Source organism: Vidua macroura, chromosome 9, assembly GCF_024509145.1.
Source record: "Vidua macroura isolate BioBank_ID:100142 chromosome 9, ASM2450914v1, whole genome shotgun sequence".
In the NCBI taxonomy this organism is placed as follows: domain Eukaryota; kingdom Metazoa; phylum Chordata; class Aves; order Passeriformes; family Viduidae; genus Vidua; species Vidua macroura.
Window position 1 is genome coordinate 32,373,458 of NC_071579.1, and position 12,775 is coordinate 32,386,232.

Sequence of the window (12,775 nt, forward strand, 5' to 3'; positions counted from 1 at the left end):
CCGGCAGCCACGAACAGGGAGGCACAGAACGAACCTTCCAAGAGCTGCCCAAAGTGCCCCCCACAAATGAAGGGCTGCAGCCAGCCCCAAGCACCCTCCCGCCCTGCAGTCCCTGCGGGTGGCTGTGCTCACTCTGGTGCCTGCTTTGGGAGCACAGATCCCAGCCTGTCCCAGCCCAGCTCACCCTGACCCCCTCTGCTGCAGCTCCAGCCCTGCCCCAATCCGGGCTGCAGAGCCCAGAGCCCCTCAGCCCGCTGCCCCTCACACACCCCAGCACACTCCTGCCTCCCCAAAACAGCCCTGGCACCCCGACACGGCTCCCAGTGCTGCTGCTCTCGGGGGTTTGGGCTTTTCTTTTTGGGCTTGACGAGAAGGGCGTCCCCCCCAAGTGGAACCAAACGTGGGGCAGGATCTCTGGTCCGTGCCACCCAGGGGTGGGTGGCAGTGCAAACATTCAACGCTTCACTGTAGATTCCTTTTTTCATATTTAATAAAGCCGCTGTTCATTCTATTCTGTTGCTGGAAAGATCAGGTTCCAAATGTCAGGAATCACTGGAATGCAAATGTATCACTGGAATGCAGGGTTTGATCCAGCCACAGCATAGAAGCCTCTCCCAATCTTACACACATGGGTTGGGTCATCCATATCCTCATTTTTTCCTTCATAAAACTGCACTGACACAAGACTTCCTGCAGCACCACTGTTTCTAGTGAATGGATTCTAAAATAGAGCACTTTAAAGCTGCAATACAAGAGAGATCGGGATATCAGGACTGATAAACTCATTTGAGGTGAGTTTGTACCCTTTCCTTCCAGAATGGGTTTGTTCATGTTATTCCAGGTTTTAAAAAAATGCCACATTTCTGAAAAGAGCAACTGCTTGGCACATGGCTGTAAATAATAGGAGAAATAATACAGTCTGTCACTGACCACACGCAGAGTGACCCAGGATGTTTTACTGCCATCTTTTGGAGTGAACGTCTCTGTTTTCTCAGCAGGGACAGCAGAGGCACTGCAGCTCCTGGCTGGGACAGCCCAGACTGAGCCCAGGAAACTCCGAGTCCTCCTTGCTGAAAAGCCAGGATCTTGGGACTGCTGAGTATTCCCAGGCTCAGCTGGGGCTGCTCACTGCCAAGACCTGCCGTGAGGACAAGAAGTGGGAGCTGGGCAATTGGTGTCACAGAACCTGGGAGTGATCACAGTGAAAGTGGTGCTGTCCCACCCAAGGCCAGGCTGGAGAGGGCTTGGAGCAGCCTGGGATAGTGGAGGTGTCCCTGTCCCTGTCCCTGTCCCTGTCCCTGTCCCTGTCCCTGGCAGGGCTGGGGTGGGCTGGGCTCTGAGGTCCCTCCCAACCCAGCCCAGCCCAGCCCGGGATTCTGTTACTCAGGATTTCGTTGTTCCTGCTGTCAGTGGTTGTTGGTGAGCAGGTCAGGAGCTCTCGGGGCCACCAGGGGATCTGGTGCCCAAGGGCTGCTGGCCACGGCCACCCCAGTGAGTGACACGGGTGGCAGCTGTCAGTCAGGTGTGAGCTGTGAGCAGCACTGCACACCAACACCGTGCAGGCTGCGAAGGACAAAGCGCCATCACACACGATTTTGATTTCTGGGCTGGTCCTTCGGGGTGTGCCAGCAGGGTCCCCTCGAGGGCTGCAGCAGGGGAGGGTGTCTGGGGGCTGGGAGGGACAGCCCTGCCCAGGGGAGCAGGTCCCCAAGCCCTGCCTGCACAGGTGGCTCTCCCAAGCACGGCCACGAGCCCTCAGCAGGAGCACCCTCGCTGCTGCCACAGGGATAGAAAATTCTGCTTGATACTGCAGGGATTTGCAGGTGTCTCATGGTTCAAAGCATCCTTTATCATTGCTAAATCAGCCAAACCAGTACAAAACTGAGTGCAAGAAAAATACCAATTGACGTCGGCTTTGCCAGCCATACAAAAGGGACGATCCTGACCTTTACAGCCCGGCGGGAGTTTGGCTTTAGGGGAACATTCCGACATTCAAAAGGTGCCACAAAATAATCTGAGTTCTGTTTTCTAGTGGGAAATGTCGTTCTTACAGAGGTCACCTGCTGCTCAGTGGTGGTGGAGGGAGGGACAAAGAGGAGTTGGTGCTACCCTTGAGCTGAGCCCTGCCCCTGGGAGCTCCCCTTTCCTGCCTCGCCCAGGGATCCCTTCCGCTCAGAAGGATGCTCCAGCACTTCCCAGAACACATTCCAGACTGGTTGGAGAGGAAGAGGAAAGTCGTGTTTCATGAAGGCACAACCATGCTGAATTGGCAGGAAAGAGGGAAGAGAACAAAAGCAGTACTGCACAACGCAGTTATAGTACAAGGCTCATTCTTGAAACCTGAATATCATGCTAGAAGAAAATCTAGATATGTGTAATATTTTGAAGAAATATTTTGAAGGCAATATTATTTGATTTTTTTTTTTTTTGACTCAAAAAAGAACAAATGTTTTTTGTGTAAGTTTGGAGAGAATGCTAGTTGAGAAGGGAACTGAATGTTTGTATTGCAGCCTTAAAGAAGCACATTTTTACTGCAATATCCTTTTTTTGTAAACTACAGTCTGCGACTCAGCAGACCATGACTGAATGCTTCTGAAAACTTGTCGATTACAAACATGAAATCACAATTAATATCCTCTAAAAGTAATTTCAGAGTTCTCACGTCTTAAAAAAGGACAATGTGTACTGCTCCACAAGGTAATGCAGCTAATCAAAAAAAAAGGAGTCGAATTAAAGTATTTACATAATGAGCAATTCTACAGAAGGCGATCATCCCCATGTAAGCACTGATTATATCCCACGCCGCTTTTAACAAACTCTACCAGATTGGATCCAGTCACCAGCACTTCCAGAGAATCCTTAAAAGCCTTTTATGGGTCTTTACATTTAGTGCAGAAGGATGTTCTTCAGGTAGAATATGCTGCTGAGGGAGGACAGCGTCAGCACCAGGGACCAGCAGGAGAACAGCACCTCGGCGTGCCCGGTGATCCCGTACTGGGCTGTGCTGGGAGCTGCAAGGCAAGCACAGGGGTCAGTGGCAATCCCCTCTCTCAGCCCCCCACATTCTCCCTTTCCAGGACTCCTTCCCAGCTGCCTCTCCGGGCAGCAGCAGAATTCCTCCGGGAAGCAGAGGGAAGGCTGTGAGCACAGCCCAGCCCCGCCCAGGGAACAGCCCCGCTTGCTCCAGGAGCAGAAATTGTTTTCGGGGCAAGCGCTTGGAAATGGGAGCGCTTCATTTTTAAGCAGCTGAATAATCGATCCATTCTTAAGTTACTGAGCATGAGGATCTGCAGTGCAATCAATGGGAGGGGACTGGATTAAGCCCTCCTGGAAAACAGCTTATTTTCTGCCCAACTCCAGAAGCCAGAGTTTGACAATTGTGCTCAGCTAAAGACATTGATACTTATTTTGAAGAAACTGCATTTATTTGTTTACCGCAAAGCCTTTCTCGAATTCCTGGGTAAATGCACACAAAGTGCAAAGAGGGGAAATGCAAGAAATCAGTGCTGAGGAGCAAGGGAGGAGCTGGTCCCTGGGACTGGCAATGTCCCAGCTGTGCCTCAGGGATGGACCTGGCTGAGACCTTGTCCTTGACAGGACACGGGGAACGGCCTTAAGCTGGATGAGAGTTGATTTAGATGGGACACTGGGCAGGAATTGTTCCCTGGCAGGGTGGGCAGGCCCTGGCACAGGTGCCCAGAGCAGCTGGGGCTGCCCCTGGATCCCTGACAGTGCCCAAGGCCAGGCTGGATGGGTTTGGAGCACCTGGGACAGTGGGAGGTGTCCCTGCCATGGCAGGGGGGGCACTGGGTGGGATTTAAGGTCCTTTCCCACCCCAAGCATCCCAGGATTCTGTGAAAGCCGTGGGTTTGGCCTCGGAGAGCCACAGGCAGGAGGGAGCTCGAGGAGCTGTTCCCTCACCTGCACCAAATCCTGGCTGCTCTCCCAGCACGCAGCCTCCCAGTCCCAAGGCTTGTTCAGCCCAAATCCTGGATCAAATCCAAATCACCACATCCCTTTGCTTTCTGTGCAGACCCCTGCAGCTCCACGTGCAGCCTGTGACATTTTACTTGGCGCAGAGAATGTGACACAACCCGAAACCCTCTGCTTCCCCTCCGTGCAGAAGGGTTCAGGTAATAACCCAAAACAAAACAAGATTTAACTTGGTTTTGAAGCTTAGTTTAGTGACTGATGACTGTGACTAACTGCAGGCCAGGGCACTTCCTCTCCTCTCATTAAAAAAGGACTTTCTGTGCTAAGTCAGGATGACAAATCAACCTTTAATTTATGACGAGGGCCGGGCGAGGAAGCTGAAGCATAACACAGGTGCTATTTCATTTTATGGTATGAAGAGAGTTTCCCCAACTTAAGGATAATTTGAACTGCAGTAGCTACAAAAGCGAGCGGAAGATTATGTAAATCTGATTTCCTGCATATGAACCAGCTCTGTCTTTCCAGGGCTTATTAAATCATACCTGGATTGTTTCTGCACAAAGAGGGAGTTAATGGGGGGAAAATGCACTGACTTGGGAGATAATAGAAAAGTTACAGTTCCCAGAGCTGCCTAAGCAGGAGAATTGGATGGAAAAGAAACCTGAAGGAGAAGCAAACGTGGAGAAGCTTAATTATCAATTATGATGTCACACAAGGCCTACTGGATGACACATAGTTTAAAATATTGGGCTAGACTCCTAAAAATTTTTAAAAATTAATAATCTCCTGCAGACCTTTTCTTCTCCCCCTCAGAATTTTGATTAATTTTTCCCGTGGGTCCCTGAATTCTTTGCTGGCCAAGCAAAACGCTGTTGCTGGATATTAATAAAATTCCGTAGCTTTGTGCTGATATATAAACTTTAAAAATAAACACACCTTTAAAATTTAAAGACTCTTAGCATGGTCTGCTCAGTCCTTGATCTGCTCTGAGTAATTATTTTGGTGAGGACTGAGCAGTCCTTGCTCTCCTGTGCAAGGCCATGCAAGGTCACTTTGTTCTTGGACTTGGCAATTTTCAAAGCACTTTTGGATGGTTTCAAAGCCCTCAGTTTGGGGGAAAATGAAAAGGTTTAAATGCTTGAGAGCAGCATAAACCAGCTGCCTTTCTTTCCCCCACTGAAATATTACCTTGCCATTGTTTCACACACACACACGCAGAGCTCCCAGTCTTAATATTTATGCAGGGAGGTAATGGTGGAGGAATGTGTGATTAGGCTTTAAATAAGAGCTGGAATTATTTGAGTCTGTGATTGCACCTGCAGCCATCCCGGGCATTTCCATAAGCCCCATCCCCAGCACGACACAGGGCTGATTTCAGAGGGTTTGGCAGAGCTTTGGGTGCCCGCAGGGGGGAAGGAGAGCTGTGTCCAGGGAGGGTCAGGATGCACTTGAGGGGTTTCTCCATGGAAAGGGCTGCCCAGCCCTGGCACAGCTGCCCAGGGAGGTTTGGGGTTCCCCATCCCCAGGGGGATCTCAAAGCCCTGTGGACGTGGCCCTTGGGGACGTGGCTCAGGGGTGGCCCTGGCAGTGCTGGGCATGGTTGGACCCCGTGGTCTGCGAGGGCTTTTCCAGCCTAAACGATTCCATGGCTTTATGATCTGGTGCTGCAAATTCAGAGCCCGGGGAGTGATACCTTGGAATGCCTGAAAAGAAAGTGAATTTCCATCTAGAAGAAGATTAAAAGGAGCTCCACGAACAGCCTGATGTCTGAAATACCAAATGACCCAGGATTTAGAAGACACAGTGAGTTTAAAATGTCAGCTGCAGCCACTGAGGAGTAATAATTTACTTTTGTGTTACTGGGTAAGTCAAATTTTGCAGCCAGGCTGCATCCCTCTGGGAAAGGGAAAGGGGACACACACACAGAGCATCACCAGGGGCTGGGAAGGGACCCACAGGGGCTGGGGGTGGAAACTGAGGTTGGGGGGACCTTAAATGTCCCCTCGGGGCAAGGAGAAATCCCTGCCTGGGCCACGGCAGCACCCCGGAGCCAGGCACAGCTCGGGTGCCCGCGTGCCTTTGTAAGCTCTCCTTTCTTCCAATTTAGGGATTATTGGACCTAATCCTAATGTTTTACACCAGCCAGCACTTGTGGAAATATTTAAGACACCCCTAGCACAGATAGGATTATATTCAGACGTCTCTCCTGGTGCTGAATAGAAAGGAACAAAGTAATATTATATCAGTATCTCTAATTAATACAAGAGATTAGGAGAAGTGCTATGCTGGAACACACAAGCCAGCATTTCCTAGCACCAAGGGCTGCATTAACCAGAAATAATTATAAGCTTTAATGCTGATGCTGTGTAGACAAAAGCACAGACCCCTTTAGGTTGTCTGAATAAGCAAGACTAATTCTGTTAAATGGATTATGCAGGGAGATGTTAATAAGCATTTCATTTAACCATATTCAGGTTAATCATTTACTAAAGGAAAGCCTTAATAAATTGGATTTTTTGGTGCAACATTTAAAACATACAGAGAAGGAAGAAATAAACTAACTCAAGGTCAGAGCAGTAAGGCAAAAAAAGAAGGATGAAAAAGGCTGGGCTGTCAAATAACATTCTTTTAAAAGAAAAGATGGGGAGATAATGGGCCTCTGAAGGCTCGGGCGAGGCCTAGGGATAACATCTCTACATTTTGTTCCACTTGAAGCTGCTGGAGGATTTATGGCTGTGGAGGAGGAGGTCGACAGTCTATAAAAGACTCTGTTAGGGAGCAGCAGTGGTGATGGGTGCCTGCAGAGCTCGGGAACCAGCTCCTCTGGCCAGGGGGAAGAGGAGGAACCTCCTTGGAGGCCAGGGAGGCCGGGGCAAAGCTTGACCTTGGGAGAACAAAACCTGAAAGTCTCGTCTGAAAATGAATCCGTGAGGAAGGGATTGTTTGGCCTTATGCAAATGCAATCATGCAAGGCTGGGTGAGCCAGGAGCTGCAGAGTGAGGGAAAGGCAGGAGGGAAGGCACGGGGATCACTCTGAGGGGCTGCCAGGGGGAGGCTGTCACTGAACACAGCTTTGGCCACGACGGCACCACCTGGAGAAGGCATTTCAGAAACGTGGAAACGCCTTTGGAGCAGGCGTGTGGGCACTGAAGGTTCTCCCAGCCCGCTGTTCCTCTGTCCCTGGCATGGTTCTCAACATCCCTCCTGGCACCCTCAGCTCTGGGTCAGCTCTGGATCAGCTCTGGGTCAGTGCTGGATCAGTTCTGAGTCAGCTCTGGCTCAGTTCTGGATCAGTTCTGGGTCAGCTCTGAGTCAGCTCTGGGTCAGTTCTGGGTCAGTTTTGGATCAGTTCTGGGTCAGATCTGGGTCAGCTCTGGGTCAGCTCTGGGGTTAGTGCTGGGTCAGCTCTGGGTCAGTTCTGAATCAGTTTTGGATCAGTTCTGGGTCAGTTCTGGGTCAGTTTTGGATCAGTTCTGGGACAGCTCTGGGGTCAGCTCTGGGTCAGCTCTGGTTTAGTTCTGGGTCAGTTCTGAGTCAGTTCTGGGTCAGCTCTGGGGTCAGCTCTGGGTCAGCTCTGGTTTAGTTCTGGGTCAGTTCTGAGTCAGTTCTGGGTCAGCTCTGGGTCAGCTCTGGGCCCCTCAGGACAAGAAGGACACTGAGGGGCTGGAGCGTGTCCAGGGCAGGCAATGGAGCTGGGAAGGGTCTGGAGCCCCAGGAGAGGCTGAGGGAGCTGGGAAGGGGCTGGAGAATCCCTGAGGGAGCTGGGAAGGGGCTGGAGAATCCCTGAGGGAGCTGGGAAGGGGCTCAGCCTGGAGCAAAGGAGGCTCAGGGGGCCCTTGTGGCTCTGCACAGCTCCTGACAGGAGGGGACAGCCGGGGGGTCGGGCTGTGCTCCAGGGAACAGGGACAGGAGGAGAGGGAACGGCCTCAGGCTGGGCCAGGGCAGGCTCAGGGTGGATTTTGGGAAAATTCCTTCATGGAAAGGGCTGTCCATCCCTGGCACAGCTGCCCAGGGCAGGGCTGGGAGCTGTAGGGACAAGGACTCTGGCAGGAATGTCCTGGGAGCTGCCCCTGCACAGCATCCTCTGCAGGAGCTGTCCCAGCCCAGGTTTGGCTCAGCCCATCCCTGGGTCGTGGGGCTGCAGTCTGGATGTGGCTTTCGTGTCTTATCTGCCAAGAAGAGCTCAGCACTGCTCAGACAAATCTCTCAGAAAATCCTTGAGGAAGGACACGGAATATTGCAGGAGCTGTCCAAGAGCTGACTCTGCCCGTGGATAAGCCAGGGCTGGGGAGGATAAAGCTGGCAAGTGCCAGGTGCTTAACAGAGGGCCTTTATCATCCTCTGGGATGGGAGTGTTGGCAGAAAGATTCAGGAGATGAGCCCCAGAAGAGTGATGGGGTTGATAAGAGAGGGGTGTTATCAGGCCCTGTCCATCAGCATTCACACAGGGCTGCTGGCAGGGCAGGAACTAGGAAATGAAATGCTGATTTGTCCTTATTTCGAATTTAAATGAACAAAAAAGCATTTTATGAGTCTTAAAATGGGAAAACAGGGACTAAAATATGATTGCTAGAATTGCAGAAGCTGTTTATTGTGCTAAAATCTGGAAGGTTAGTATTTTAAACACTTGAGACTTGCCACCAGCAATGTCTTAAAGTGAAACATTATCCCAGTCTGTGTTTGTGCATGCACAGAAAATGAGACAGAAGCATTTCTTGTTCCAGTCATGAAGACCCCAGTTGGGATGTGCCCTGTGTCTAATGCAAAACTGATCCTGATGCTGGTTTTGACTGAGGTAAAATATAAAATACGATATTTACAGGTTGAAAAGAAGAGCCAGGCAATGAACAGATGGTAACCATGGCCACCAGCTGTGTAATCCTCAATTGTGGGGATCTTTGCCTGGGCACTGGGGCCCAAGGAGGCAGGAGGAGACACACGTTCCCTGCCTGCCCTCCACAGCAGTCAGAGTCACCTTTCCCCCACAAATAACTCATGCTAAATACTGTAAACAGCCACAGACTCATTTCAGGCTGCTAAAAATACACCCAGCGCTGGAGATTTTAAAGTCAGATCGCTCTGCTCGTGAGGGTGGTGTGGCTCAGAGCAGAGCTGTTCCACGAGGGCTCAGCGGGCACGGAGGGACAGCGGGGCTGGGACTGAGGCTCAGGGGGGCAGAGGGGGCTGAGAGTCTCAAAGAACCTTCTGGAACAAAGCATTTCCCGAGCCAGCAACTGCTCAGGAGCCCTGAGTGCTTCCTCACCCGGTGGTGCCTAAAAATCCCTGCAGTCCCTGTGGGTCCCGCTGTGCTTCTGCTCAGGAGAGGAGAGGATCCAGGGAGAGCTGGGGGTGCTCACCTGGAGAGGAGAAGGATCCAGGGAGAGCTGGGGGTGCTCACCTGGAGAGGAGAAGGATCCAGGGAGAGCTGGGGGTGCTCCCCTGGAGAGGAGAAGGATCCAGGGAGAGCTCAGAGCCCCTGGCAGGGCCTGAAGGGGCTCCAGGAGAGCTGCAGAGGGACTGGGGACAAGGCAGGGAGGGACAGGACACAGGGAATGGCTCCCAGTGCCAGAGGGCAGGGATGGATGGGACATTGGGAATTGGGAATTGTTCCCTGGGAGGGTGGGGAGGGGCTGGGATGGAATTCCCAGAGCAGCTGGGGCTGCCCTGGATCCCTGGCAGTGCCCAAGGCCAGGTTGGAGCAGCCTGGGACAGTGGAGGTGTCCCTGCCAGGGCAGGGGGGGCACTGGGTGATCTCTACAGCCCCTCCCAACCCAAACCATTCCAGGATCCTGTGGAAATCCCTGGCTGTCCCAGGATCAGAGCAGTGGTGCTGCTCTGACAGGGCAGGACAAGCTTTAGTGGCAGCTCCAGGAACGCCCCCGTTTTCAGCCTTCACACACTGCTCAGGTGTGTCTTCAGTGGAGCTTCATTCAGACAGAGATAAACCTGGTGGCATCAAAGAGAAGCACCTTCCCTGAAATACTGCACGGGAAAAGAGTCCCTGTGATGCCTGGGTGGGATGACTGAAGCACGGAGAGCTCCGAGCTGAGCAGGATGAAATAGCACAGCCCTGATGGACTCGGATTCTGCTGCAAGGAACACTTCACAATCCCGAGAAGTATTTATGAGGAAAATTACTGCGAGGGAACAGAATGAAATCTGGCTTTATATATCATCCTTTATCCTGGAGTCGTGCCCCATTTCTTTGTGTGGCTGAGGAGTGCAGCCGTGTTGGAAAAACGGAACATCTCTGAGGAGCTCTGGAGTGACGGACGGGAGCAGCCCTGAGGAGTGAGCTGGCTTGGGACACACAGAGGAGATCTGGGCCCCAGCCCTGGGGTGAACCTCACCACCTCACCCCAATAACCAGCAAAGGACATGGCAGAAATCAGCCGAGGGAGCAGGGGCTCGGTGGCTCTGGGCAGCAGGAGCACACCCCGTCACCCACGGTCCCAAATCGTGGCCCCTGCTGGGCCTTCCAGCACTGTCCAACCCTCCTGGAGCAGCTCTGGCAGGTTTGGGAATGTTCCCTGGGAACATGGGCAGTGCCAGCAGCCTCTGGGGGAAGAACCTTTGCTGATCTCCAGCCCTGACGGATGAGGTGCCAAGCTCGGCTCAGCCTGTCCCTGCCCTTGGAAGAATCCTCCAGGTTTACTGCTCTTGGCACACTCAGGGCAAACCAAACCACACATCCAGCCTGGATTTCTGTCTAAACCCCATTGTCTTGTCTGCAAGAAGTGGAATAGCAACAGCTGTTGAGGGGAGCAGCCCCTGGAAGGGATCCCTGGAAGGGACCAGGCTGGTCCTGTGTTATTCCAGGGCTCTGTGCAGCCCTCTGGTCACACAACCGGCTTGGGATGGGACGTGCTCAAGGCTGGGACTCCATCCTCCCCCACATCTGCCCTGATTTTGGGTTCATCTGCAGCAAACCCAACCTTGTTTAGCCTGAAGTGAAATACAAACCAAGCCTGAGGCTGGGTCCTGCCCGGGAATCCAAAATTAAACAGGAGAATGGCTCAGGATCCTCCACTGGCCGTGGCAAACACCGCTTTGGTTGAGGGGACACTGAGAATAAACCATGGAAGTGCCAGAGAAAGCGCTGGGAGAAGCAAGCTGCTCATTCCCAATCCCAATCCCAATCCCAATCCCAATCCCAATCCCAATCCCACTGTGTCCCAGACCAGGAGGTCTGGCGAGGTTCCTCAGGGAAGGAGAACCAGGGAGAGGCAAGCACTGAGGCTCTCCATGAGGGATATTCCCACACCAAGGGACGGGGAAACGCTGGAGCCACCTGCCAGGGTTCCAGCTGGATAAATTCCCCGCTCCCACGTGGGGTGAGCAGCACAGGCATGGAGGGAAAACGTGGACTGCTGGGAAGCTCAGGTTCTTCAGGCATCATTCTGGCAGCCTACAATAACTGCTTCCCTGACAATGCGGCTCTCATTTGTAAGTGTCACATTGGAGACAAGGAAAAGCATTTTAATGTGACAGAAAAATTTGACTTGGGAGCTAATTACTTTAATTTGAGAGAATTTTTGGCTCATCTGCATACTTGACAATTATTTACAACTTACATTGGTAATTAGAGGTTGGGTCTCGTGCTGAAATATTGCAAATGGCTTTGGAGACATTTGCTGATCCTCCTAACTTTGAGAGAAATGAATTTATTAGTAGTTAATATGTAAAATATTTGTACTTCTGACCTTTTGTTAAACATTCTTCCTATATTTTAAATGATTGGTTGTCAGAGCCATTTTTCTCCAAGTGACGTGTGACATTGTAAATAAGCTCTTGAATTAAGCAGCACATTAAATCTCCGTGTTCAGTGGCAATCTTTGATAGTTCTCATATATCAGGAAGACTTTGTTGGTTCTGCTGTGTTGAGGCAATGTCATACAGCAGTGTGAATGATAATTTTTTACACTGAGCTTTCCAGTTTCTGCACGGTTTCCACATCATTCTTGTGCTCTTGACAAAGGATGTGGAGCTAAGCAGGTTGGAACGTGATTTCTCTCCTTTTTTGGGTGTATGAGGAAGCAGGTTTTTGGCTGGAAGTGCTGGTAGCCTTTCAGCAAATCTTACACTGAGGTGGCTGGCAGATGATCGGGGTTTATTCAGATTTCTGTTGATTTTCTTAAGCATTTCTGGTGGGTTCCTCTTGGTCACATTTCTGCATAGTGCATGTATTCCTCTCTTTTTATAGGAATATTAAAAACCCCATAAGCCAGGGAAATTTATTCCCAGACTGTGCCAATATAGCCAAGGAATTAATCATCAATAGAGCTTTGATTAGAAGGCGGCCGTGGATGAAATAAACAACCAAGTCCCACCGTTTGCTAATTCCAGAAGTTACAGTGGCACCTTGCATCCTAACAGCCTCAGGGGGGACACCAGCAGGAATTTCCCCATGGAAAGGGGTGTCAGGAGGGTTTGGAGTGCCCGTCCCTGGAGGTGGCACTCAGAGCCCTGGGCTGGGGCAGGGACTGGGCTCAGTGATCTGGGGGGGCTTTTCCAAGCCCCTGGTTTTGGGATTGAGTGGCTGAGAGCTGTGGGGACCGGGCTCAGTGATCTGGGGGGGCTTTTCCAAGCCCCTGGTTTTGGGATTGAGTGGCTGAGAGCTGTGGGGACCGGGCTCAGTGATCTGGGGGGGGCTTTTCCAACCCCCTGGTTTTGGGATTGAGTGGATGAGAGCTGTGGGGACCGGGCTCAGTGATCTGGGGGGGCTTTTCCAACCCCCTGGTTTTGGGATTGAGTGGATGAGAGCTGTGGGGACCGGGCTCAGTGATCTGGGGGGGCTTTTCCAAGCCCCTGGTTTTGGGATTGAGTGGATGAGAGCTGTTCC

The 12,775-nt window shown here is 51.7% G+C and overlaps 1 protein-coding gene across 2 annotated transcripts in view; it reads right to left on the reverse strand.

Moving 5' to 3' along the window:
- Positions 1–472: 472 nt before the first annotated feature.
- The window catches only part of NEGR1 (neuronal growth regulator 1), a 186,050-nt gene continuing 173,747 nt past the window's right edge, over positions 473–12,775 (reverse strand). For both annotated transcript variants that reach the window (XM_053985138.1, XM_053985137.1), the window contains one exon: positions 473–3,011. In XM_053985138.1, the coding sequence (XP_053841113.1) occupies positions 2,887–3,011 (125 nt within the window). In that variant the 3' untranslated portion in view covers positions 473–2,886. The remainder of the gene's footprint in view (positions 3,012–12,775) is intronic.